Genomic DNA, 19,856 nt, shown 5'->3' with positions numbered 1-19,856 from the left:
CAACGCTTTCAGACGAGATCAATGGAATCGCATGTTTTTCGTGATACCATGCAGGCCCAATGCTGTCCCCCCTATATATGACCCCGAACATATTCGGGGCAGTCAGAACGTATAATAGCACTGTTTCGAACACGCATTCGTTCGACAAATGCATGGTACTGCATGGTTTGGTTTGTGGGGTTTAATGTCCCGAAGCGGCTCAAGCAATCAGAGACGCCGTATATAGTGGAGGGCTCTGAAATATTCGAACACTTGTAGTTCTTTAACGTGCACTGACATCACACGGCCCGTTCATATAGCATTTCTGCTAATTAGTGGTTCATGACCTTGTAACTGGAAAGGTATATACGGCGTTCCGGAAGGTTCAGTACTCAGGTCCACTCTATCTATATGGCCTCTGATATGATTCCATCTTTCTGCCTCGCTTAACCAGTGCTTAGCTCTTGCGCAAGGCAAGCAGCTGTTTTCGGTTACACACAGAAATTCTATCACAAGTTTGAGAGACGCGGTGTGCAACACCCGAACGGTGCACAATGGCACATATATGCAGAAACCAAGAGCCATGCATTCAGACGTGTTCTTTGTTTCGCTCGCGAGAATGCCATGTTCCATGTCCCGTGTTTGCCGGTTTAAAACAGGTCCCATCCCTGATGAGGGGAAATCAGCATGCGCAGACAGGCACGCGGGCGCCACTGACCGCGTGCATGCAAAGGGTGCTGCTAGCAAGAAGCGATCGAGTAACCTTGGCGGGGCGTCGCACCCTGGGCTCTTGCACAACGCCAACCAGCCGCTCGACGGGACGCACCTTGCACAACTGCACGACGCGCACCAGCGGACACCACGCTCTGCCACTCCACTTTGTGTGTTATGTTTGGAAAAGTGTGTGTGTGTGTGGGGGGGGGGGGGGGGTAGCATAAATTTGTGCAGGGCGCCGCAATCTGCACTCAGCGAGTGCTCCTGCTTGTCAGCAATGCATTCACTTCTGTTCGCGCGCATGCATGTATATATATATATATATATATATATATATATATATATTTATATCGAAGTGAGCAAACGCTGCACGCTGATTCCTTATTCATATATGGAGTCGGTGTTTCGATGGGAGCCTGGTCATTCTCTGCTTCTGCTCGTTGGAAAGACCGCGGGCTCTTGACGAAATCTCAAAACTCAGTACGAAGCAAAGAAGCGAGCGGCCCGAATTGGCAGCTCCTGCCATCATCGATGTAATGCGGTCGCCGCAATCATCATCATCAGCCTGATTATACCCACTGCAGGGCGAAGACCTCTCCCATATTTCTCCACTTAACCCGGTTCTGTGCTAGCTGCATCCACTTGACCCCTGCGAACTTCTTAATCTCGTCCGCGCACCTAACTTTCTGCCGCCCCGCAATCGGACAACCATGCATTATTCCCCTGGTGCGCCCAGGAGCCGCAGCGAAGTCAAGGTTTTGAGCGTGCGAAGCCCTCTTTGAATATAGTGCATACGCTATGCACGATGTTTCAGGTCAAAAGGCGAGTACGTGGTCTTTTTCTTTTTTTTTCTTTCCCTAAAGTTATAAGGGGAGCATGCGCTTACACAAAGTCGGACACCTGGATTTTTCGTCGCACCGAGGAAGGCGAAGTGGTGCACCCTTGATAATAAAATGAGCAGAAAAAGAGATAGAACACGAGGCATTCCATCGCCTGTATACAGTGAGCGAAAGACGCAGAGAGTAAAAAAAAAAAAAAAAAAAAAAATCTGAAAGAGGCGAGGAATAAAGGCGGCGCACGCAGAGGCGTTGGTGGACAAAAAAGAATCGGGAGCGATTCTTCCCGCGTGGCCGGTATACCGAGGCATGCATGTCGCGAAGGGGTCACTGCGCCCTGCCCCAAAGAAAGGCCGTCACAGGGTCATGACCCGCGAAGGGGTCCACGACCACATCGCGACCCCTACCCCGCGTCACCTCGCCAGATGACCAGCGGAGGTGCGCGGGTCGCGGCTCGACGCTTCCTGGCCAAGTACACATGTACCATATATGCATGCGGGAGTGCTGCGAGCGTTCAAGAATTCAACTGCGGAATATGTCGCGTTTTGTATAAGTATAGACGAAATTCCTCTTTCGCGTTCTTCGAGTGGCTATGCTGTCATTAGTAATTACTTTCGAGATGAGACCATCACAAATGCGTATATTAGCAGGTGAAATGTATATATAGACATAGATACGATAACTGCATGAATTTCATTGTAATCATATATAACAGCCTTGCTGACAGCGCAGGTATCCATGCAATTACCAGTTTACGAGTGATAGTTAAAGGTGCATGTGATGATTGTGAATATTTGTACAAGGTAAACTGGCGCATTCCGCATAGATAAGCAACCGGTCGGCAGTGACGACTCGGAAGCATGAAGTAATCAGTCGGTTCGAATCTCTGTTGCTAACAAGACGATGCTTGGCAGTTAAACAGCGGATTTGTATGACACCAGCCGGAACAATGCAATAGAAAGTTTGCGTTATAATTTCGATACGAATGAGGACGAATTTGGCTGCACATGGAGACGCCATGGCACCGGAGTAAACCTCCCTTGAATCTGTTGTGAATGAATGAATGAATGAATGAATGAATGAATGAATGAATGAATGAATGAATGAATGAATGAAATCTTTATTTGCCATCAAATACAGATGGGGGGATTGTAGAAAAAAAGCTGTCCATGGACAGCTTGACGGGTCCACAATCCCGTGCATGCTGTTTTCCTTCTCTGCAGAGTCGCAGATTCGTTTGCTCCACAAAGGTTGCCGTGTATGACTGTGACGCGCGAGAGACTCCAATCCCCAACAAAGGTTCAAACTCTAGACCATATATGTTCTGGGATTAAACGCCCCCTCTCTCTCTTTTGTGCATGGTCACACGACAGGCACTTCAAGACGCTGCCCCGCCGGGGTGGCGCAGTGGTAAGACGGGCGACTACTGTGCCGGAGTACCCGGGTTCGAACCCGACCTCGGCGGCTGCGTTTCGATAGAGGCGAAACGAAGTGGCGTCCGTGCACTGTGCGATGTCAGCACACGTTAAAGATCCCCAGGTGGTCGAAATTACTCCGTAGCCCTCCACTACGGCTCCCCTTTCTCTATTTCCACTTTCACCCTTCCACTTCCCACCTTCCTCCCTTCCCTTACGGCGCGGTTCAGGTGTCCACAGAGCAAGTGTGACAGATACTGCGCCTTTCCCTTCCTGTGAACCAACCACTTCAAGACGCTCTGCGGACAAGCTTTGGAGAAATTTCCGGTAAGACGCTCTTCGGACAACTTCCGGCGACATATTTACTTCCTGTCAGACATATAAGGCTTTCACCCCGCCGGGGTGGCGCAGTGGTCCCGGAGCGCGCTCGACTCAAGGATATGGGGATCGCATCCCAGCCTCGGCTACCGCTTTTCGATGGAGGCGAATAGCCAGGCGCCCGAGTGTTGTGCGATGCCAGTGCACGTTAAAGAACCCCAGGTGGTCAAAATTTCCGGAGTCCTCCCCTACGGCGTCTCTCATAGCCTGAGTTGCTTTGGGACGCTAAACCCCATAAACCAAACCAAACATATAAGGCTTTCGCCTTAAAAATGCCAGATGGTTAGACTCTGCAAACCACCGTATATACCGTGTAAAAGCTCCGAATCTCGAATGCCCATCCACTTGCCGACCTAATTTTGCATGGTCCATCCGAATTCCGCCAGTGCGCCAAGTCAATTTGGAGGTGGGCCAAGTTGGCACTGAACATAGGCCAACTCGAGTTTTGAATTTTAACTTTCGAAATATAGGCAATGGCGCATTTGGGGGTTGGCCACCCCAATTTCGGCGCAGGCCAAGTTCGTTACTCAAACTGTCTCTCATTTTTCAAGCTTCAAGGCGATGCGCCAGACAGCGGTATGAGTGGACCCATTGTGGTCGGAAGGAAGTTGTTGAAGACGGCGACATCAATACACAGCTTGAGAGAGGGACATTTGGTATATAAGTCACGCAGTGTGTTCGGCTGCGGCGACAGCTATGAGGTTTTGTGGTGTTCAAATTTGGAATGCTATCCCATGCTCAGTCATATCCTCACCTAATACATTTATAGCACTGAATAATTCTTTCCTCCATACAGAAGTGCCTCAGTAAAGTGACTATTTGCATACTCTAACTGGGGCGTATAGTAATCTGAATACGAAATCACCTTTTTTTTTTTTTTCCTCTCATTTCGTTATTTTTTGTCATGTATAAATAGGCTTTTAGGTTGTATGATGTTGTTTTGTATTGCAGTTGTTTCATTTCGCACTGGTAAATGTGTATTTTGTTTTCTTCCTGAGTCGTCAGTAGACGTACTTGTATCCATTTTGGGATCAGCCTCTGGCTAAGGATCCTTGAGTGTCTGATGTAATCCCATATGTCTACTTTGAAAATTAATAAATAGAAAGAAAGAAAGAAAGAAAGAAAGAAAGAAAGAAAGAAAGAAAGAAAGAAAGAAAGAAAGAAAGAAAGAAAGAAAGAAAGAAAGAAAGAAAGAAAGAAAGAAAGAAAGAATTCCATATTGCAGCTTCCCAAAAGAAACAGGTGGTGCTAATCCGCTTCATACCAACATTGTTGCTTTCTTTTTTTTTCGTTTGACAGCTGTCTTGTTAGGCCGGTCACCTCAATGACATGGAACATAGACCTGAGTTCGAATTCAACACCACGTGAAGTGCAGGGCCCTTTCGCTCCAAAATAACTATATGTGACAGACATATCGAAGCGCACTCCATCGAGTAATTAAATGTTTACCTTACGGAGCTGAACGTCCCAAAGCGACTAAGGCTATGGGAATGTAGTAGCGGGTTCCTTAACACGCAGTGGCATCACGGAGTAGACGTGCACATTGCGTTTCGTCTCCGTCGGAACGTGGCCTTCGCGGCCGCGGGATCGAACTCACATCCTCGGGATGCAAGGATGCTGTACAGGGCCCTAACCATTAAGCGTTTGTAGTGGGAATTAAGTGCGCACTTCTTTGTCGACTTCTATACAAAACACGCAGTCCCACGAACACAGACAGCTTTTTCTACAGTTGATGAGCCTATATCTATATCTTTGATGGACTGCACATCATGCTGGTGCACTAAACTATGAGTTGATTCTTTCCAATAAACGGAAATGCTGTATAATGACTACCGCGGTGCTGTGGCGCAGTCATTACGACGCTCTACTGCTGAACCCAATTAAGGATGGGTTCGAGCCTGGCCGCCCGGCCGCTTTTTCATGCAGGCTTCAAGCAAGACGCCCGATATGACGTCAGTGCATGCATGTTGAGGAACCCCGTTGTCGAAATTTGAAGAGCCCTCCGTTACGCTAGCTGCAGGAGGCAAGCACCCCTCAAGCCATTTCAGAAAGGTCTTTTATTCCTTTACACTTGATTCGCTTCGAGAACTAAAAGACAGACAACCGTGCCTAAGCGTGTCAGGGAACGTTGTCTCCAAAATGTATATACACCAATGAAAAGTTGTGTTTGTTCTATCTTATGAAGATACTGCAAAACGCTTTACATATTGTACTTTAAACATGCGTTTATATCTATAGATATAATGTTCCTTCATTGCACATGGCGGCGCCTCTGCAGCGTTATTCTTACCCGAACATATTGAGGGTCGTTGCGCAAGTTTCTCGTTGGTTAGGCGCGTCCCCTCCTCCCCCCAACGCACCCATAGCAGCACCAAGTTTCCGGATTCTGCAGCTCCAAGGGCGCATTTTCGTCGTCTCACGTCTTATACGCGGCACGTGCATGCACATCAGGCAGCATCAAGGACGTGCAGGGTGCCCATATATACGTATAAACTGGTGAGACGTGCAGGCGCATACCATCGCGCAGCAGCACGCTTTCCATCAAAAGGCCAATCTATGCAAATATCGCGTCGCAGCATGCAGGGCAACAGCAGCAGCGGCAGAGGCAGTAGCTCGCTGGCCGGCTCGATAGTGTGCCGCGACCCGGCCGCGTCGAAACCGGTAAAGACGCGGGCCGATATTCGCTGGCGCCGCGGAAGAAACGCGCGCGCGCCACGGGCTGTCGCGGCTGCTGCTGCTGTTGCTTCGGTAGCGGCGGCGTGCTCCGCGGGAGCACATTCCACGCCGGGCGTCGCTGGCCTGACGCGACGGCCGCTGCCGCAGCTGACCGGCGCCTCCGCTGATGGGAGAAATTTCTCGGCCCAGGTATGCGACAAGAAGAAGGAAACCTGACTGGCTTGCTTCGCCCAGCTTCGAGTGATGGATACCTTACACACGCAGCACCCAAGTCTGCAGGGGGCAAAGCTCTCACCCGAGCCTTTAAAGACATATATCCTCGCACGGACTCCGTGCCTGCATTTGCAGGTCTGCCCACGTACTTATAGCCAATGTGCAGGAAGCATTTACGAAACTTGCTGGTTCCTTCGTGCCCTTTCCTGTTTTCTCTTTTGAGGCTATATACACCAACCGTTAGGTCACCGAGTGGGAATGTGGTACTTGAATCTCAGTGAACCGATGACTCGTTCGAATTAATCCGGTTCCGAATTACGAGACCACCTCGATCCCAACGAGGGAGTTATGTATAAAGCATAATGAAGCCTTTCGCAGGTCGCATCGTAAACACGTGAGCGAAGCCCGTTAGCGCTGCCGATCAGTATTAAGTCCTAAGACGAATGCACTGCCTCGAGGGAACTGGCGTAATGTCGGTGCTGATGGGCTTCCATTTACCATCGGCTACCAAAATTTACTGGTTCCCATGCTGCGGCAGCTGCGTGGGAAAAAGCGGACAGGGGGAAATGTAGCGGAGTTACAAACGTGATCAAAAACTCCGAGACTTATTTCGTTGACGACAGGGCGACGAGCGTGCTATTATATATAGAACATGCTGCTGTGTGGCATTCTATACTGATCGTGGGATGTATATGAACTGCATGGTCAGCTGTCGCTCGGTGTCGTATAATATCGCCGGTTAGGTGAGCTCGGTTGCGTGGCCTGTCCGAATCCCGTCCATCCGTTCGGATTACTATGGGAAAGAACTAAGTTTGACAAGACAGTTCGTTTTATTGCGTAAGCAATACTGCGCCAGGTTTCGAGCCGTCTCGTATCCCCGGCGGACGCCACGCTTGATCTTGAGCCGCAGTTGCGTCGACACCTGAACCGCGCCGTAAGGGAAGGGAGGAAGGGGGGAGTGTTAGCATTAGAACGAAAGCTGAAGCACCGCTCACTCTCGTCCTCACGCACTTCGCACTCCTGGCGTTCCCCGGATCGCACTCTTCTCACCGCATGCGATGCGAGCAAGGTCCGATGTTGCATGCGCGCGTCGAAATCCAGGCATGTGCGCCAAAGCGGTGGTCGGGACGCACCACTCAGGGTCCAAGGGGCGGACGGTCGTCGCCCAGGGTAAGGAATTGCGCAGTGATAGAAAGACGATCGCTAACAGGAGTGAAAGTGGAAAGAGAGAAATCGGAGTTCGCATCGGGGTAAATCAGTTGCTATGCAGTCTTACAAGGAGAAGCATCGGCGATGCGCCGAAGCCAGAAAACGGCAACGGGCTCAAGAGACTGCTGAAGAACGTGAACAACGGCTAGCAAAACGGCGAGCGCAAGAAGCTGCTATAGACGTGCACCTCTAGACAGTTGTACGTCTGGTGATGATCCTGCGTGGAGTCTTCAGAAAGCATTGGACAGTGATGACTCGGCATCAACAACAGGACGAGAAGAATCACAGAGCAGCCAAGGACGGTGGAATGCAACAGGCGACGACGACGTGCTCAGGAGACTGCTGAAGAACGAGAGAAAATGCTTGAGAAAGAACGAGTTCGCGATGCTGCCAGACAGGAAGAACGGTGTGAAGAGCGTAAAAGACAATATGCATAACAGACCGAGGAGCCGCACGTTTGAAGAAAATATGTAAATCTTTGGCTCCTGCTGGCCTGATCGTCCAGATTCGGGAAGTGGAAGAGCAGACTTTTGGACTATACACTCGACGGGTTGGTGAATGTGATTCCGCGACGCGGGAGTTTCAGCGCCGTTTCACGAATAATCCACTCGGAAGCGTGTGTTCAGTGTGTGATCGCCTATGACATAAGAATGACTTAACACCTACACCTTAAGCGCAACCATTGCAACATTGCTTACCAAATTTAACCAGAGCTAAACTACTGCCAATATTTTGCGAATAAGTTCGAAATAAGCGAAATTAGAAGATGCCATGGTACATTTGCGCCAAAGAAAGCACCACTTTCGATTTGACCAAGGTGCCAAAAAACGTGGATATACAGCTGCATGTGCTATAAAAACAGTACACGGCACACAATGTGGGCTCATTTTGCAACACCCTTTGCTTAATAGTCACAAACCACCCGGGTATAAATAGACCATGCCTGAAGAGCAAAAAACAAAAACAAAAAAAAAGAAAAAGCGATGCGTGTCACACTTCGGCGCACGTAACCGACTCCTACAGGACGCGGTCTTGCCCACGGGTTCTGCCCAGCCAACATTTGTATATATATATATATATATATATATATATATAACCAGGAGTGACGTTATAATAACGCCACAACCTGCCATGACATTACCGGGCGACTCATGCACATACGAAGTTCACCCGCCTGGCGTTCGATCCAGGCGTCCGTGCGGCAGCCATTCATCTGGCGCTTCCTCTAACGCCGCGCCACACAGTATATAGAAACGACCCAGTGCAGCAGACATCAGGGATATATATATATATATATATATATATATATATATATATATATATATATATATATATATATATATATATATATAAGCCCCGGCGAAGAAGCATAGTTCGCCTCTTGCAAATGCAGGGCTCCATGCATCTGGGTGCGCATATGTACTCTTCAGGTCTCTCGCATGTATCGGGCGGCTGCAGTTATCTATATCTGTAGGACCACTTTCGCTTAGCATGCAGTCCCTGGTGCTACGCAATCCAGATGCCTCGTATACGCGAACCTGCGCACCGCGACGCCGCGAACGCTTCGTTGCACTCGTTTCGTCGTCTTTCGCAACGGCGCCGAGCGAGATAAAACGGCTCTCGAGGCTCACAAGCGTTTGACTTTCCACGAGCGGTCGCGAAAGTGTAACGACGAGGAATATATAGAAACGCGACAGCTTTCATCCCGTCGCCGCTTGCGTGCATCACGTGCATCAATAAGAGTAAACCGAATTGCGTTCAATACCGCACTTCGCCCGAACGTTATGTAGAAGGTGGACTTATTCACCTCATTACAATATCAGAAGGGAGGAGGTTTGGGAATGTCGAACTATATAAAGGTTACAGAAAAAAAAATGGCGGAGGTTTGACCTATACTTTCGCTGTCTGAATTCAGACAAAATGTGACTCACGATAAGCTAGTTGACTATAAGGAACAATAGTTTACTTTTAACTATACAACGTAATAGTTACATGTAAACCTTTTATGTAATCGTAGAGAGATGTGTAGCCGGCCATTAGTATAGTAGCCATGCGAGTTATCAAATTCTCGAAAATGCGAATTACCTCGGCATACACAGTGGCTCAGTGAATATCATCCACAGTGGGCCTTTCTCGAAAAGCGCGTCTCTTGATGTGAGAGGGGTAGGGGAAGAGGCCACGTTAATCACTTCACGTCACTGCATGGCGCACGTTTACAACGTGGCCACTCTCTCGTGTTGGCTGGAACGGCGAGCGGGAAGTCACACGGCAGTTGGACTGCAGAGTACCGTGTAGCGAATGCAGTCGCTTCAGACAGTCGCTCTTCTCGAAAAGGACGTGCGGTGGAGGTAATTCCTTTGGCCACGTCTACAAACTTTTATGACGTGATATGGCTATTACTAACGGGCCGCTGCAACTCTTCAATTGCACTCAAGTACCAAGTGCAATAGTTAAAAAATAAACTATGAAACTTTAGTTAATCGGCTTACTGATTAGCAGGATTCGGCTGTTCTATACAATGCCAGCCAACTTCGGTACCAAAACACTGATGAAGCCATCCCAATATCGAGAAACTGTTTTTAAAATTCACCTACACTGAATCACCCAGTGTATACGAGAATTATTTCTAGTTTATGGGGTTATGCAACCATTTGTCTCAAGTGCATGCAGTTATCAGTTATAAGCACGTGTGATTAATGGAGCAGTGTGTTTGATTAAGACAAGCAGCTTTCATACGCAGTCCATCAAACGCTGTATAGATACTGTCACAAAAGCCCGAATTACTAATGTGAAAATATCAACATGTGCGCCTTTTTATTTTTTGTTTCTGTCATAATGACAGATTGATGCAAATAAAATATGCCAGCGTTTTACCTGTTAGCTAGGCGCTTCCCCACCATTCTGTCTAAAAGTGTCCAGACGCAAACGAAACGTTACACACAAACAAAATGCAGCGACGTTTCCTTCCGCTACCAGATGAAAGAATAAAAAATTCTCAAGGAGGGAGAAGTGCAGAAAATCCACTGAGAGTTCGCGCGTAGACCCCTAGCTGCCACCATTTTTTTTTTTTATCGGTAAGCAATAATGACTGCAGATTTAAACGGGGCTTAAAACGTATATTCGGTACTTATACAGTTGATGACATCACAGTGTGATGTTTAGTTTACTTTCGGACAACTTTCTGTGAATCTACAGGGAATGCTATAGGCAGAAAAGGGAAGGACTGCTGTCCCCGTCCCGTGAGGAATGGAATGCTATATGCTCAGGCATACCGATCCCTCCGAACATTATACGTCATGCCACGGAAATAGAAGGCGTTTTCCTTTCCCATTTCAGCCTAACCTTTGCTGTAGAGTCATAGAAAGCTGTTCGCAAGTATACACAGCCCTAAATACAAGCTTCAACGCCACACAGGAAAAAGCTTTCACACCCCGCCGGGGTGGAGCAGTGGTTACGGCGCTCGACTACTGTGCCCAAGGACGCGGGATCAAATCCCGGCCTCGGTGGCAGCTTTTCGGTGGAGGCGAAAAGCAAGGCGCTCGTGTGCTGTGCGATGTCAGTGCACGTTAAAGAACCCCAGGTGGTCGAAATTTCCGGAGGCCTCCACTACGGCGTCTCTCATAGCCTAAGTTGCTTTGGGACGTTAAACCCCACAAAACCAACCAAAAAGCTTTCACTGTGATACACAAATGCATAACGGTGAAGCTAACCGATCAGCGCACTGATGCATCCTGAGAGTTAGACAAGTCCGATACGATACGCACGCGCCGTGTCAAGTTTTGATCGCTAAATATGTTTATCTCCGGATGCGCGTTCATGCGACGAAAGGTGGAAGTAAAAAAAAAAAAAAAAAAAAAGAAACAAAGCAACGCAAATGAATGAGATAAAAGTTGTATTTCACGCATTTTTTTTTCCCCGTGCAGCCCTTTCTTTCTCATTCGGACCAGCTGACCTGACAACATGTAGATTTAGGTACGTTAACAGCATGGGTAAACTAAACTGAGCAAGTAAGGAATAAAATTGCCCTGTTTGTTATTTGACGTGGATTGACAGTTATATTTTAACGCGACAAAATGAAAGAACTTTTTTTTTTTAATAGACACAGAGGCGCAAGACTACCAGAAGAAAACTGTAAATACCTGAACAATGTGAAAAAAAAAAAAAAAAAAGTCAAGGAACAGGGGGAAGAATTCGCAAATGTGCCATCGTTGACTCCCGTTATCGCGCGCAGCAAAAATGGGAGGAAAAAGAGAATCCCAGACAACGGACCAGCTAGAGACAAAGAACCTCTCAGGTATATAAATACACAATAGGAAAGAGAGAGAGAAAGTGCTTCCGCGTTTTACGCAACAGCCCTGTCTCTTTTCACCGATGTACGAAGACGCTTAATATAGCCCCGGGGAAAAAATCGTCGCCCCAAATGCCTGAAGCGAAAAAGCGAACATGCAGTTTTTGAAATGCTGTAATCTTTATATGGGTCAAGTAATTATTATATGCCAGGTATACACATACAACACTATTGCTGTTTCCCACACATTCGCGTGCAAATTGCAATGCAATTGTTTACTATCGCCTTGCATACCGTGAGTTCAGTTTTCATGGTGCAAATATATATAAGCAACATGAACGAAAACGCTCAGTTATTAGGCAGTGAGTTATCGTTATCCTCTATAAAAGTGACGATGACACTAACTTTTTAAAGATAGTTACCTTCCTAATTATCCGTAGTTTACTGTGTGTGTGTTTCATAAATATGTCTGTGCCGAAGTGTCCTTCGAATGTTTGCGGAATAAATTTAATTAATTGCAGGGTAAATCTGACGCTATCGAAGAGAAGCGCTTAAAATGTGTTGGCTAATATGATGAATAAATTAAAAGAAAGCGCAATTAACACCAATAGTACGCGCAATTAACGGAGCAAAAACACTGAAAGGAAACGCAGTTTCCACTGGGCTCTTCAAGGAAATATGCCGGTAAAAATAAGAAGAGAACCGATCGGAGGGGGGGGGGGGGGGGGGGGGGGGGGGAGGTGTGCCAAAGCGGGTGTGGAGGACGGTTGTGTCTTTATATATAGCAACACAATCTCAGTCCAACGGTCTTCGGCGGGAAATCCGAGCCTGCCATTATACCGCCGGCTGCGTACAGCTGCAAGCATATCGCGTAAATACCCCTTATACGAGTTTGTGAGTGCGAGACTTAGAAAAAAAAAACAAAAAAAAACGAGAGAGGGAGACACATTTCGACCACCTGGGGATCTTTAACGTGCGCTGAAATCGCACAGCGTCCGTGTGCTGTGCGATTTCAGCGCACGTTAAAGATCCCCAGGTGGTCGAAATTACTCCGTAGCCCTCCACTACGGCTCCCCTTTCTCTCTATCCACTTTCACTCCCACCCTCATCCCTTCCCTTACGGCGCGGTTCAGGTGTCCACAGAGCAAGTGTGACAGATACTGCGCCTTTCCCTTCCTATGAACCAACCAACCAACCAACCAACACACGCAAAGTCGAGTATCGCGTCTCTCGAGGGGAGCTCGCACAGGGAGTCTGATATAGCGAGGAGACGTACTCTTACAGTGATTATATACGGGTGTCTGCGTAGCGAGGAAGAAGAGAGGACGAAAACACACACTTGCGGTCAAACACAGCAAATTCCGCTTGCAGGTCTGCGTACCAAGTAGTGTACAGAAAGAACAAGCGACAAGTATGGCTTACAAAAGGGGCGCCTGATACTGAGGCTTCACCGCAATGCTCTTCTACGTCTACCTGCCAGGATAGGAAGCTGGACGCATCACGCATGCTTGGATACTCTTTTTGCACGGTCTTCTTTGTAGGAAATCACTTGTGTTGCGCACGTTTATTCCAATGAGGGACGGTTTTGCCCCCAAGCAAGGGCGGCTGAATTCGAATGTCCTCATTCGCACGCAACGACGCGTTCACCGAAGCTTCTCACGGCTCTCTTACAGAGCTGCACTGTAAAATGCAATGAACCCTCGACACGACTATGGGATCTGCGCGGGCAGGGGATCCCGGGCAACACTGAGGGGTCAGCGCGCAACTGCGAACAAGCAACATGACGGCTCACCGTGCTGTCCGAATGTGATGATCTTCTCAGCGGCCATGTGGAAGTCGTCATCGTCGTCGTACTGCTCCCCGGGCTCAAAGGGCGCGTCGGCCTGCATCATGCCGACATCGTAGCGGTCCAGCAGCCGGTGCAGCGGCGGGATGCCCGGCAGCGCACGGCGTGTCACGTTGGGCGCCCGCTTCATGCCCAGTTTGCTTAGAATCTGCGCCTTGATGGCCTGCAGCCGCACGGCACGAGACTGCGTCGTAAACGCGCCGCACCGCGTGCAGTTAGTGGCTACGCCGGTCGTGGTGGCCGGCGTCGTTGTCGTTGGCTCGGCGCCGGCGTGGGATGATGCGGCGGAGGCCGCCAACACGGCCAGGGAGGACGCGAGCGCGAGCGCCGCCGCAACACAGCACCGAGAGGAAAGCATGGCGCACCGAGAGAAGGTGGGCACCGCGCGCGCGCTTAAATAGGTCGGCGCCACGCCCCCAAGCGGGCGCCCGGCCAATGGCAGCGGCGCCAGAGACTGGAGGATGGATGCGTGCGCCGCGCCGGCGCGCGAAACCGCGTGCGACGGAGCGGCCGCGCACGCGGCCCGAACGCGCGAAGTTGCGGCGCGTTCTACCACCATTTGTCAAAGGAAGCGCTTGCATGCGCGTTATTCGCATGAGAGCTACACGTGACGCAGACGCTACCCACACTTCAGTTAGACGCTTTCCTCTATTATCTTCGCCGCTGTTCCCGTCAGGTCCCGTTGCCTCAGGGCCATCCAATTTGCCACTACGTGATGACGTCAGCTCTGACCACAATTAGCTTGGTCAGCTTTGCCTGTCCTTTGGTGGCTCGGTGTGCCTGAAAGGCGGTGTCTGTTTATAGTCCCGTTCATATGTTTGCATTGCATAACATCGTCAATAGAGAAGGATGTACGCCAGCTGTCTTGACGTCACTCAATCCTCTCGTTCTCATGTAGCTGCATATGCCATCCCTGGGAGAAAGGACTCCCATGGCCTGTGACCTTCTATGCTGAAAAAATATTTTAAAACTCTAATAGACCCATTGCTCTCAATAATACCACTGTGCGAGTTAGAGTACAAGAGGAATGATATGGCGACGGCGACAAAATATGAAAAGTAACGGTGCAGTGCATCTGTCCTTCCTTCATAGCTCCATAGAGAGTCACCTAAGCTGGGCCGGATTAAGCTGGGTGGGACTAGTTTAGGGATATATATTTACATACCGTAAACAGATATATACACAATCTTAATGTCTTTAGTTGTACTCTTGGTGTTTTTATAGGAACTAGATATACGCTTGTAGAAAGAAGGCAATTTCCTTTTAAAACTGAGTGCTGGTACTTTGAATATTTGAGCAACCTTGATCATTAGATCTGTAGTGTCTCGCCTAACAGAGCGAGAAACAATTAGGAATTAGTAAAATTTTGACTATCAAACCACGACTGATACTTGAGAGGCAAAGTGTAAAACTATTATCGCCGTAAAAATCGACCTTTAATTTTGACACGAATTAATTTGTATCGTGTTTTTTCAACTATACATTTTGAGTCAGAAGTGGCTTTTGGGCACAACATTTTATGCACTTATTTAAGTGACATCAAGACAATATTCGGAGTGCACAGTCTTTAAAATATGTAGAATGCCACTATTTAGATTTTAATCATATCATTCATATCGTGTTCACACTCAAAACGTTTTCAATATTCGGGAACCAGCCACTGAAAACGGTACACCATGATGCAGAAAAAAATAACGGCTTTTGCCCCCCTTTCCTCCTGCTGCCAGCGGTGTCGACTAAACCTCGTGAATAATCTTTTGGTCCTACTAGCGAGACAACACAGGATGTAGCAGATGAGTGACGTTTCAGAACCTCGTTGCAGTGCGAGTGCGAGCGAGTTGCAACTCGCCTTTTTGTAAGCCTTCATTTACACATCCACTGGGTAATTGACCGTAAATCCTCATTTTTGTGGACGTTCTATACTCAGGAGACACGAATAAAAGCTTATGGTTCTCGATGCACAAAAAGATAACTCACACGACTCAAACCACCCCTCATAAGGCACATGTTTTAGGGAACTTTACTAAAGTGGATGGCAACCATGCTGTTCTTCTCCAGAAGAAAAAAAAAAAAAAGCGAGAAGAAATGAATAGCCTCCACAGTTACACTTCCTTTGCTATAGGCGTATCATCCAAAAGCAGAAAAGACTCAACAAAAACAAAAATAATTTCGCTTCAGCTCATGCACATGTCACCGGCAGAAATGCGTTTGTATTCCTTATGTAAAAAAAGGCACTCGTGAAACATTGGCCCACAGTTTTCGCTGAAGAAGGGTGGCTAACAACACTGACTTCCACCGTCGGACGCCTCCTCCAGCCCAAAAGACTGTAATGCGAAACAAAAGGCCCATGACAAGGCGTGTTATAAGAGTCCCCTGCTCGAAGTGATTGGCGTCGTATACATTGGCGAAACATGAACTTCCCCGTAAGATTAAAGCAGCACAAAAAGGATGTCAAACAAATGAACGAGGGTCGCACTGCGACGGCGTAACTAACAGCACGACGTTTCAGAATGTACTCGGTTCGTTCACCATGGGGACCATACGGGCGAGTTAGAGCTTGACAAGACTTCAACCTAGAGGCGTGTGATCGCCCCAGTGCTGACAAGGGACAACACCATTGTGCTGGACACCGAGCTACGCCCGCGCGAAGGAGAGCTATAACATTCAGCAGACGACCCAAGAGAAAGGGGGGGGGGGGGGGGGGGGTACGTTAACCGTTCCTAATCCGTCTCTCTCTTCATCCATGGTCATGGTCAGTGACCTGGCGGTTGAAGTCTTGTCAAGCTGAAACTCGCCCGTATACGGGTTCTGAAGCGTCGTGTTGTTTCTTCCTTTTTTTGGTTACCAGTCTTTTCGAACTTAAGTTACATTTCGTTTTCAGCTAGGCAGACCTCTTTTCGAATGCTTTTGTTTAATAGATATATGTAGAATTTTCAAGATTGAACTTGATGAAGGAAGGAAACCCGTTCATTTGCTCAGTCGTACACAGAGTTATATAGAGAACAGAAACATCTTGTATTGCTCTGCAGCCCATGGTTTTACTGTCATGTCCAAAAGCTGCATAACCATGCGCTGTTTTCACTTACGCATGTCATCTTAAACAGAAAAGCACCAAGTCATCTCAGACTAAAACAGGCTTGGAAAGGAGATACACCAATGATTAGATTATATAGCCCTAAGATTAAGAAAGAAATTTGAGGATCATGTTACTATTACTATTACTCCAGACAATGCGCAAGAACGTGCAATGTTCGAGCACTGTCCGAAGAGTGCATGGATCCTTGCTTTACATTTATTTTCAGGAAGCTGTCTACAATAACATTTGCTCAGAGCGGCCGGCGTGAGGCCGCACCAATTAAGAGTCCGCTCGAAGAAACTAAGGTCATAAGATCAGGGTATGAAGTTCCCTGCCTCTTAAATGTAGCCAAGAAAGCGCAAAAACAAGTCTGAGCGCCTCGGCCCGACGCCATTTCGCGCGTGCGGCATAAAGAAAAAAAAAAAATGGTGAGCTCAAAATATGCGAAGCATGCATGGCTAGGCGACGCATGCTTGCATGCGTGCGCCATGCAACGCCATTTTGGTCGTGCATATACAGTCCATGCTGACTGCCGCTTTCGTGTCTGCGGAGCGAACGAACCACCTGGAGGTTGAATATTGTTCGCCCCATCCTCAGAAAGGCCGCCCTGAAACCTTTTAGCGTATATGTCCCAAAGCCCCCCGATGTCCCAAACAAATGGAAAGTTATCGATCGCACTATACGTCGAGCGTTGTCAACAAGAGATGCCAACTTCGAGCGTTTGAAGCACTGAAACATTCGCCTGCAGGCGAGCGTCCTCATCGGAATACAACGAATCGATCATCAGTGATCATGATGGCGGCGTTGTCATGGATTTGCGCGCAGTGTTCGCGTTTCCGCGCTGCTGAAAAGTGCAACGGCCTAAGCAGTGGACAAACGATGATAATGAAGATTCCGATTGCACTACAATGGAGGTGCACGCACTCTTAAGTCAACGCTTATAATAATACACAGCCATGAGGGAACTCAGACTGAGCCAAAAGGAGTGGATACGGGCTACGGGGTCTATGCGCGGACGAAATTGTCGATTGAATTAACTGTATACCTGCTATCCCCCGCGCAGACAATTTTTGTTAAACTGAATACTGGGTGTTAAGCATCGTGCACAGCGCGAAAAACGAAGACCGGGAAAGAAACACACACAGACAAACATGCAGCGCTTGGTTTGTTGGTGTGTTTCTTTCCCGGTCTTCGTTTTTCGCGCTGTGCAAAATGCTGAACTCCCATTTTTGTGTTTTGAGTCAATGTATACAAGCCAATAATGCGCCATGTAAGGCTTTGATTGCAATGCCAATATCTTTTATGCTTATCCTGATTTTTGTTTTTTCGTCTTTCTGCCCTCTTTCTATCAGCCACTTAATTATTTGTTTTTCCGTAACTTGTAGTACATGTATAGAGTTGCACAGAATTTGCATTGAGCTTAGCATAGTGCTGCAAGGCCTCGTAATTATATTATCCCCTTGTTTTGATTTCCTTAACATCGTTGCATTATGCGTCAGTTTTGGAGAGGGAAGCGTGATTGAGCGAGGCATCTTTTGAGTGGCGTACCAGCTTCGCAGATTTCGCGCGCGCTAATTCTTTCCAGCTGACATAGACGCGCGTAAATGTTTCCTGTCCAGTCGCTGTGGCTATTCTTATCCTCCCACAGTTATTTTCTCGACTTCTTGGCTCCCTGCAAAAAGCCAGGAAGCTCACACAAGCGACGCTGCAAACTTGGGAAGTTTTCTTCAGTTTCTTGTGGATTCTTCGTAGAGCCTCACCCCGGCCGCTCTGCGACAAAGCAAATGCTATTTGTAGATGGCTGCCGGCCCATAAAATATAAAAGCAGAGCCGCCAGCTATAAGGAGCCCCGCAGATGCGACCCGCTTTCCGGACAGTGCTCGCGCCTCACGCACCTTTGCGCATTGTCTGAAGTCCGCTTTATTGCTTTACAAGCGCGACGTCAAGCAGCTTTCAGGAAACGGTGTGGGCCTCAGATCGGATTGTAATACCCCCCCTCTTTCCTGCTGGGAACACTTAATGAGCGGATGGTTGCGTTTCTCGATCGGAAGCGGTTATTGAGGTTTCTTTGCTCTGCATTACGGAGCTCCAACACCATGCAGCCCGCGTCCTTAGAGGCACGGCTGTTCAAAATGGTGCTTGTGCGCTTTAGTGTCGAGTAGTCGCTATTTGGGGCTCAGAGTGCCATTGACATTCCTTCTTCAATTTTAACGAAATTGCCGCACTGGCTTTGGCAATGTCCTGTCTAATTCGTTTATTCAAAAAAATCCGTATTATACCCGAAAAGTGTATAAAATAACGAATTTTTCGACCCCCACCTGGGTTCCGAGAAGCACTGCTCCGAACATGTCGCGCTCCTTGGTATTACTGATGACTGAATGTTTTGCCTTTAAATCAAGTTACATAAATGCCCTAACTCTCAAACAGAACGAAAAAAGACAACGAGAAGTCATCCGTCTCGCCCAGGCCGCATGCATGCTCAGATCCAGAGATCTAGGCGACGGCTGAGGGAGAGGACATGGCTGGGACAGAGCTGCGCGGATTCTCGCCAACCTTTTGACGGGTGCAAATAAATGTTATATCTCTCTCTCTCTCTCTCTCTCTCTCTCTCTCTCTCTCTCTCTCTCTCTCTCTCTCTCTCTCTCTCTCTCCCACACACACAAACGCTTGCTGATCCCTTCCTTAGATGCGACGGAGCTTCTCCTTCACGGTCTCACACTTCGCGGTTTTTGTCGACAGCTCAGGTGTTTCAAGCTTATCTCACCGGCCTCTATATATTGCCCGCTGGATGCATTGCTTCATGCAATTACTAGTCGAGGCGTATGAAGCCGAGAGCTTTAAAAATATACGACATCAATCTAGGCAAATGCAGAAGCTCGACAATGATGTCGGAGAGCTCCCAGTGCGAAAAGCAAGTTTATGCACTTTATGTATATATATAATCTGACATTTGAAAAGCGCGGTGCGATTTGGGACGATTATTCAGTTATTATTTCTCTGAAGTCATGGCGAGCCTCTACAGGGACTCGTTGCGCATCGGGTTTACGGGGCGTCTAAATAATTTCTATGCTGAAAAAACAGTAACTGTATATATGAGTCATGGTAACCGATGTGTGTATTAGTTCGCTGAATTCAGTAAGCGAAATCAGTTTCTGAAATTTGACCGTACCAAACAAGCTGGATGCGTCGAAATTCTTGAGCTTATAATTTAGTCTCATGCATACCT

General features: G+C 47.9%; 1 protein-coding gene across 1 annotated transcript in view; it reads right to left on the bottom strand.

Moving 5' to 3' along the window:
- LOC146199719 (growth/differentiation factor 8-like) overlaps window positions 1-13,912 on the bottom strand; it is a 72,975-nt gene extending 59,063 nt beyond the window's left edge. The window contains exon 1 of the mRNA XM_084595216.1: window positions 13,501-13,912. Within this exon, the coding sequence (XP_084451342.1) occupies window positions 13,501-13,912 (412 nt within the window). The remainder of the gene's footprint in view (window positions 1-13,500) is intronic.
- Window positions 13,913-19,856: the final 5,944 nt, after the last annotated feature.

This window comes from Amblyomma maculatum, chromosome 2, assembly GCF_055883805.1.
Source record: "Amblyomma maculatum isolate TAMU_Amacu chromosome 2, ASM5588380v1, whole genome shotgun sequence".
NCBI lineage: Eukaryota > Metazoa > Arthropoda > Arachnida > Ixodida > Ixodidae > Amblyomma > Amblyomma maculatum.
Note: the sequence above shows the minus strand (reverse complement) of the source record. Positions and strands in the feature narration are given on the sequence as shown.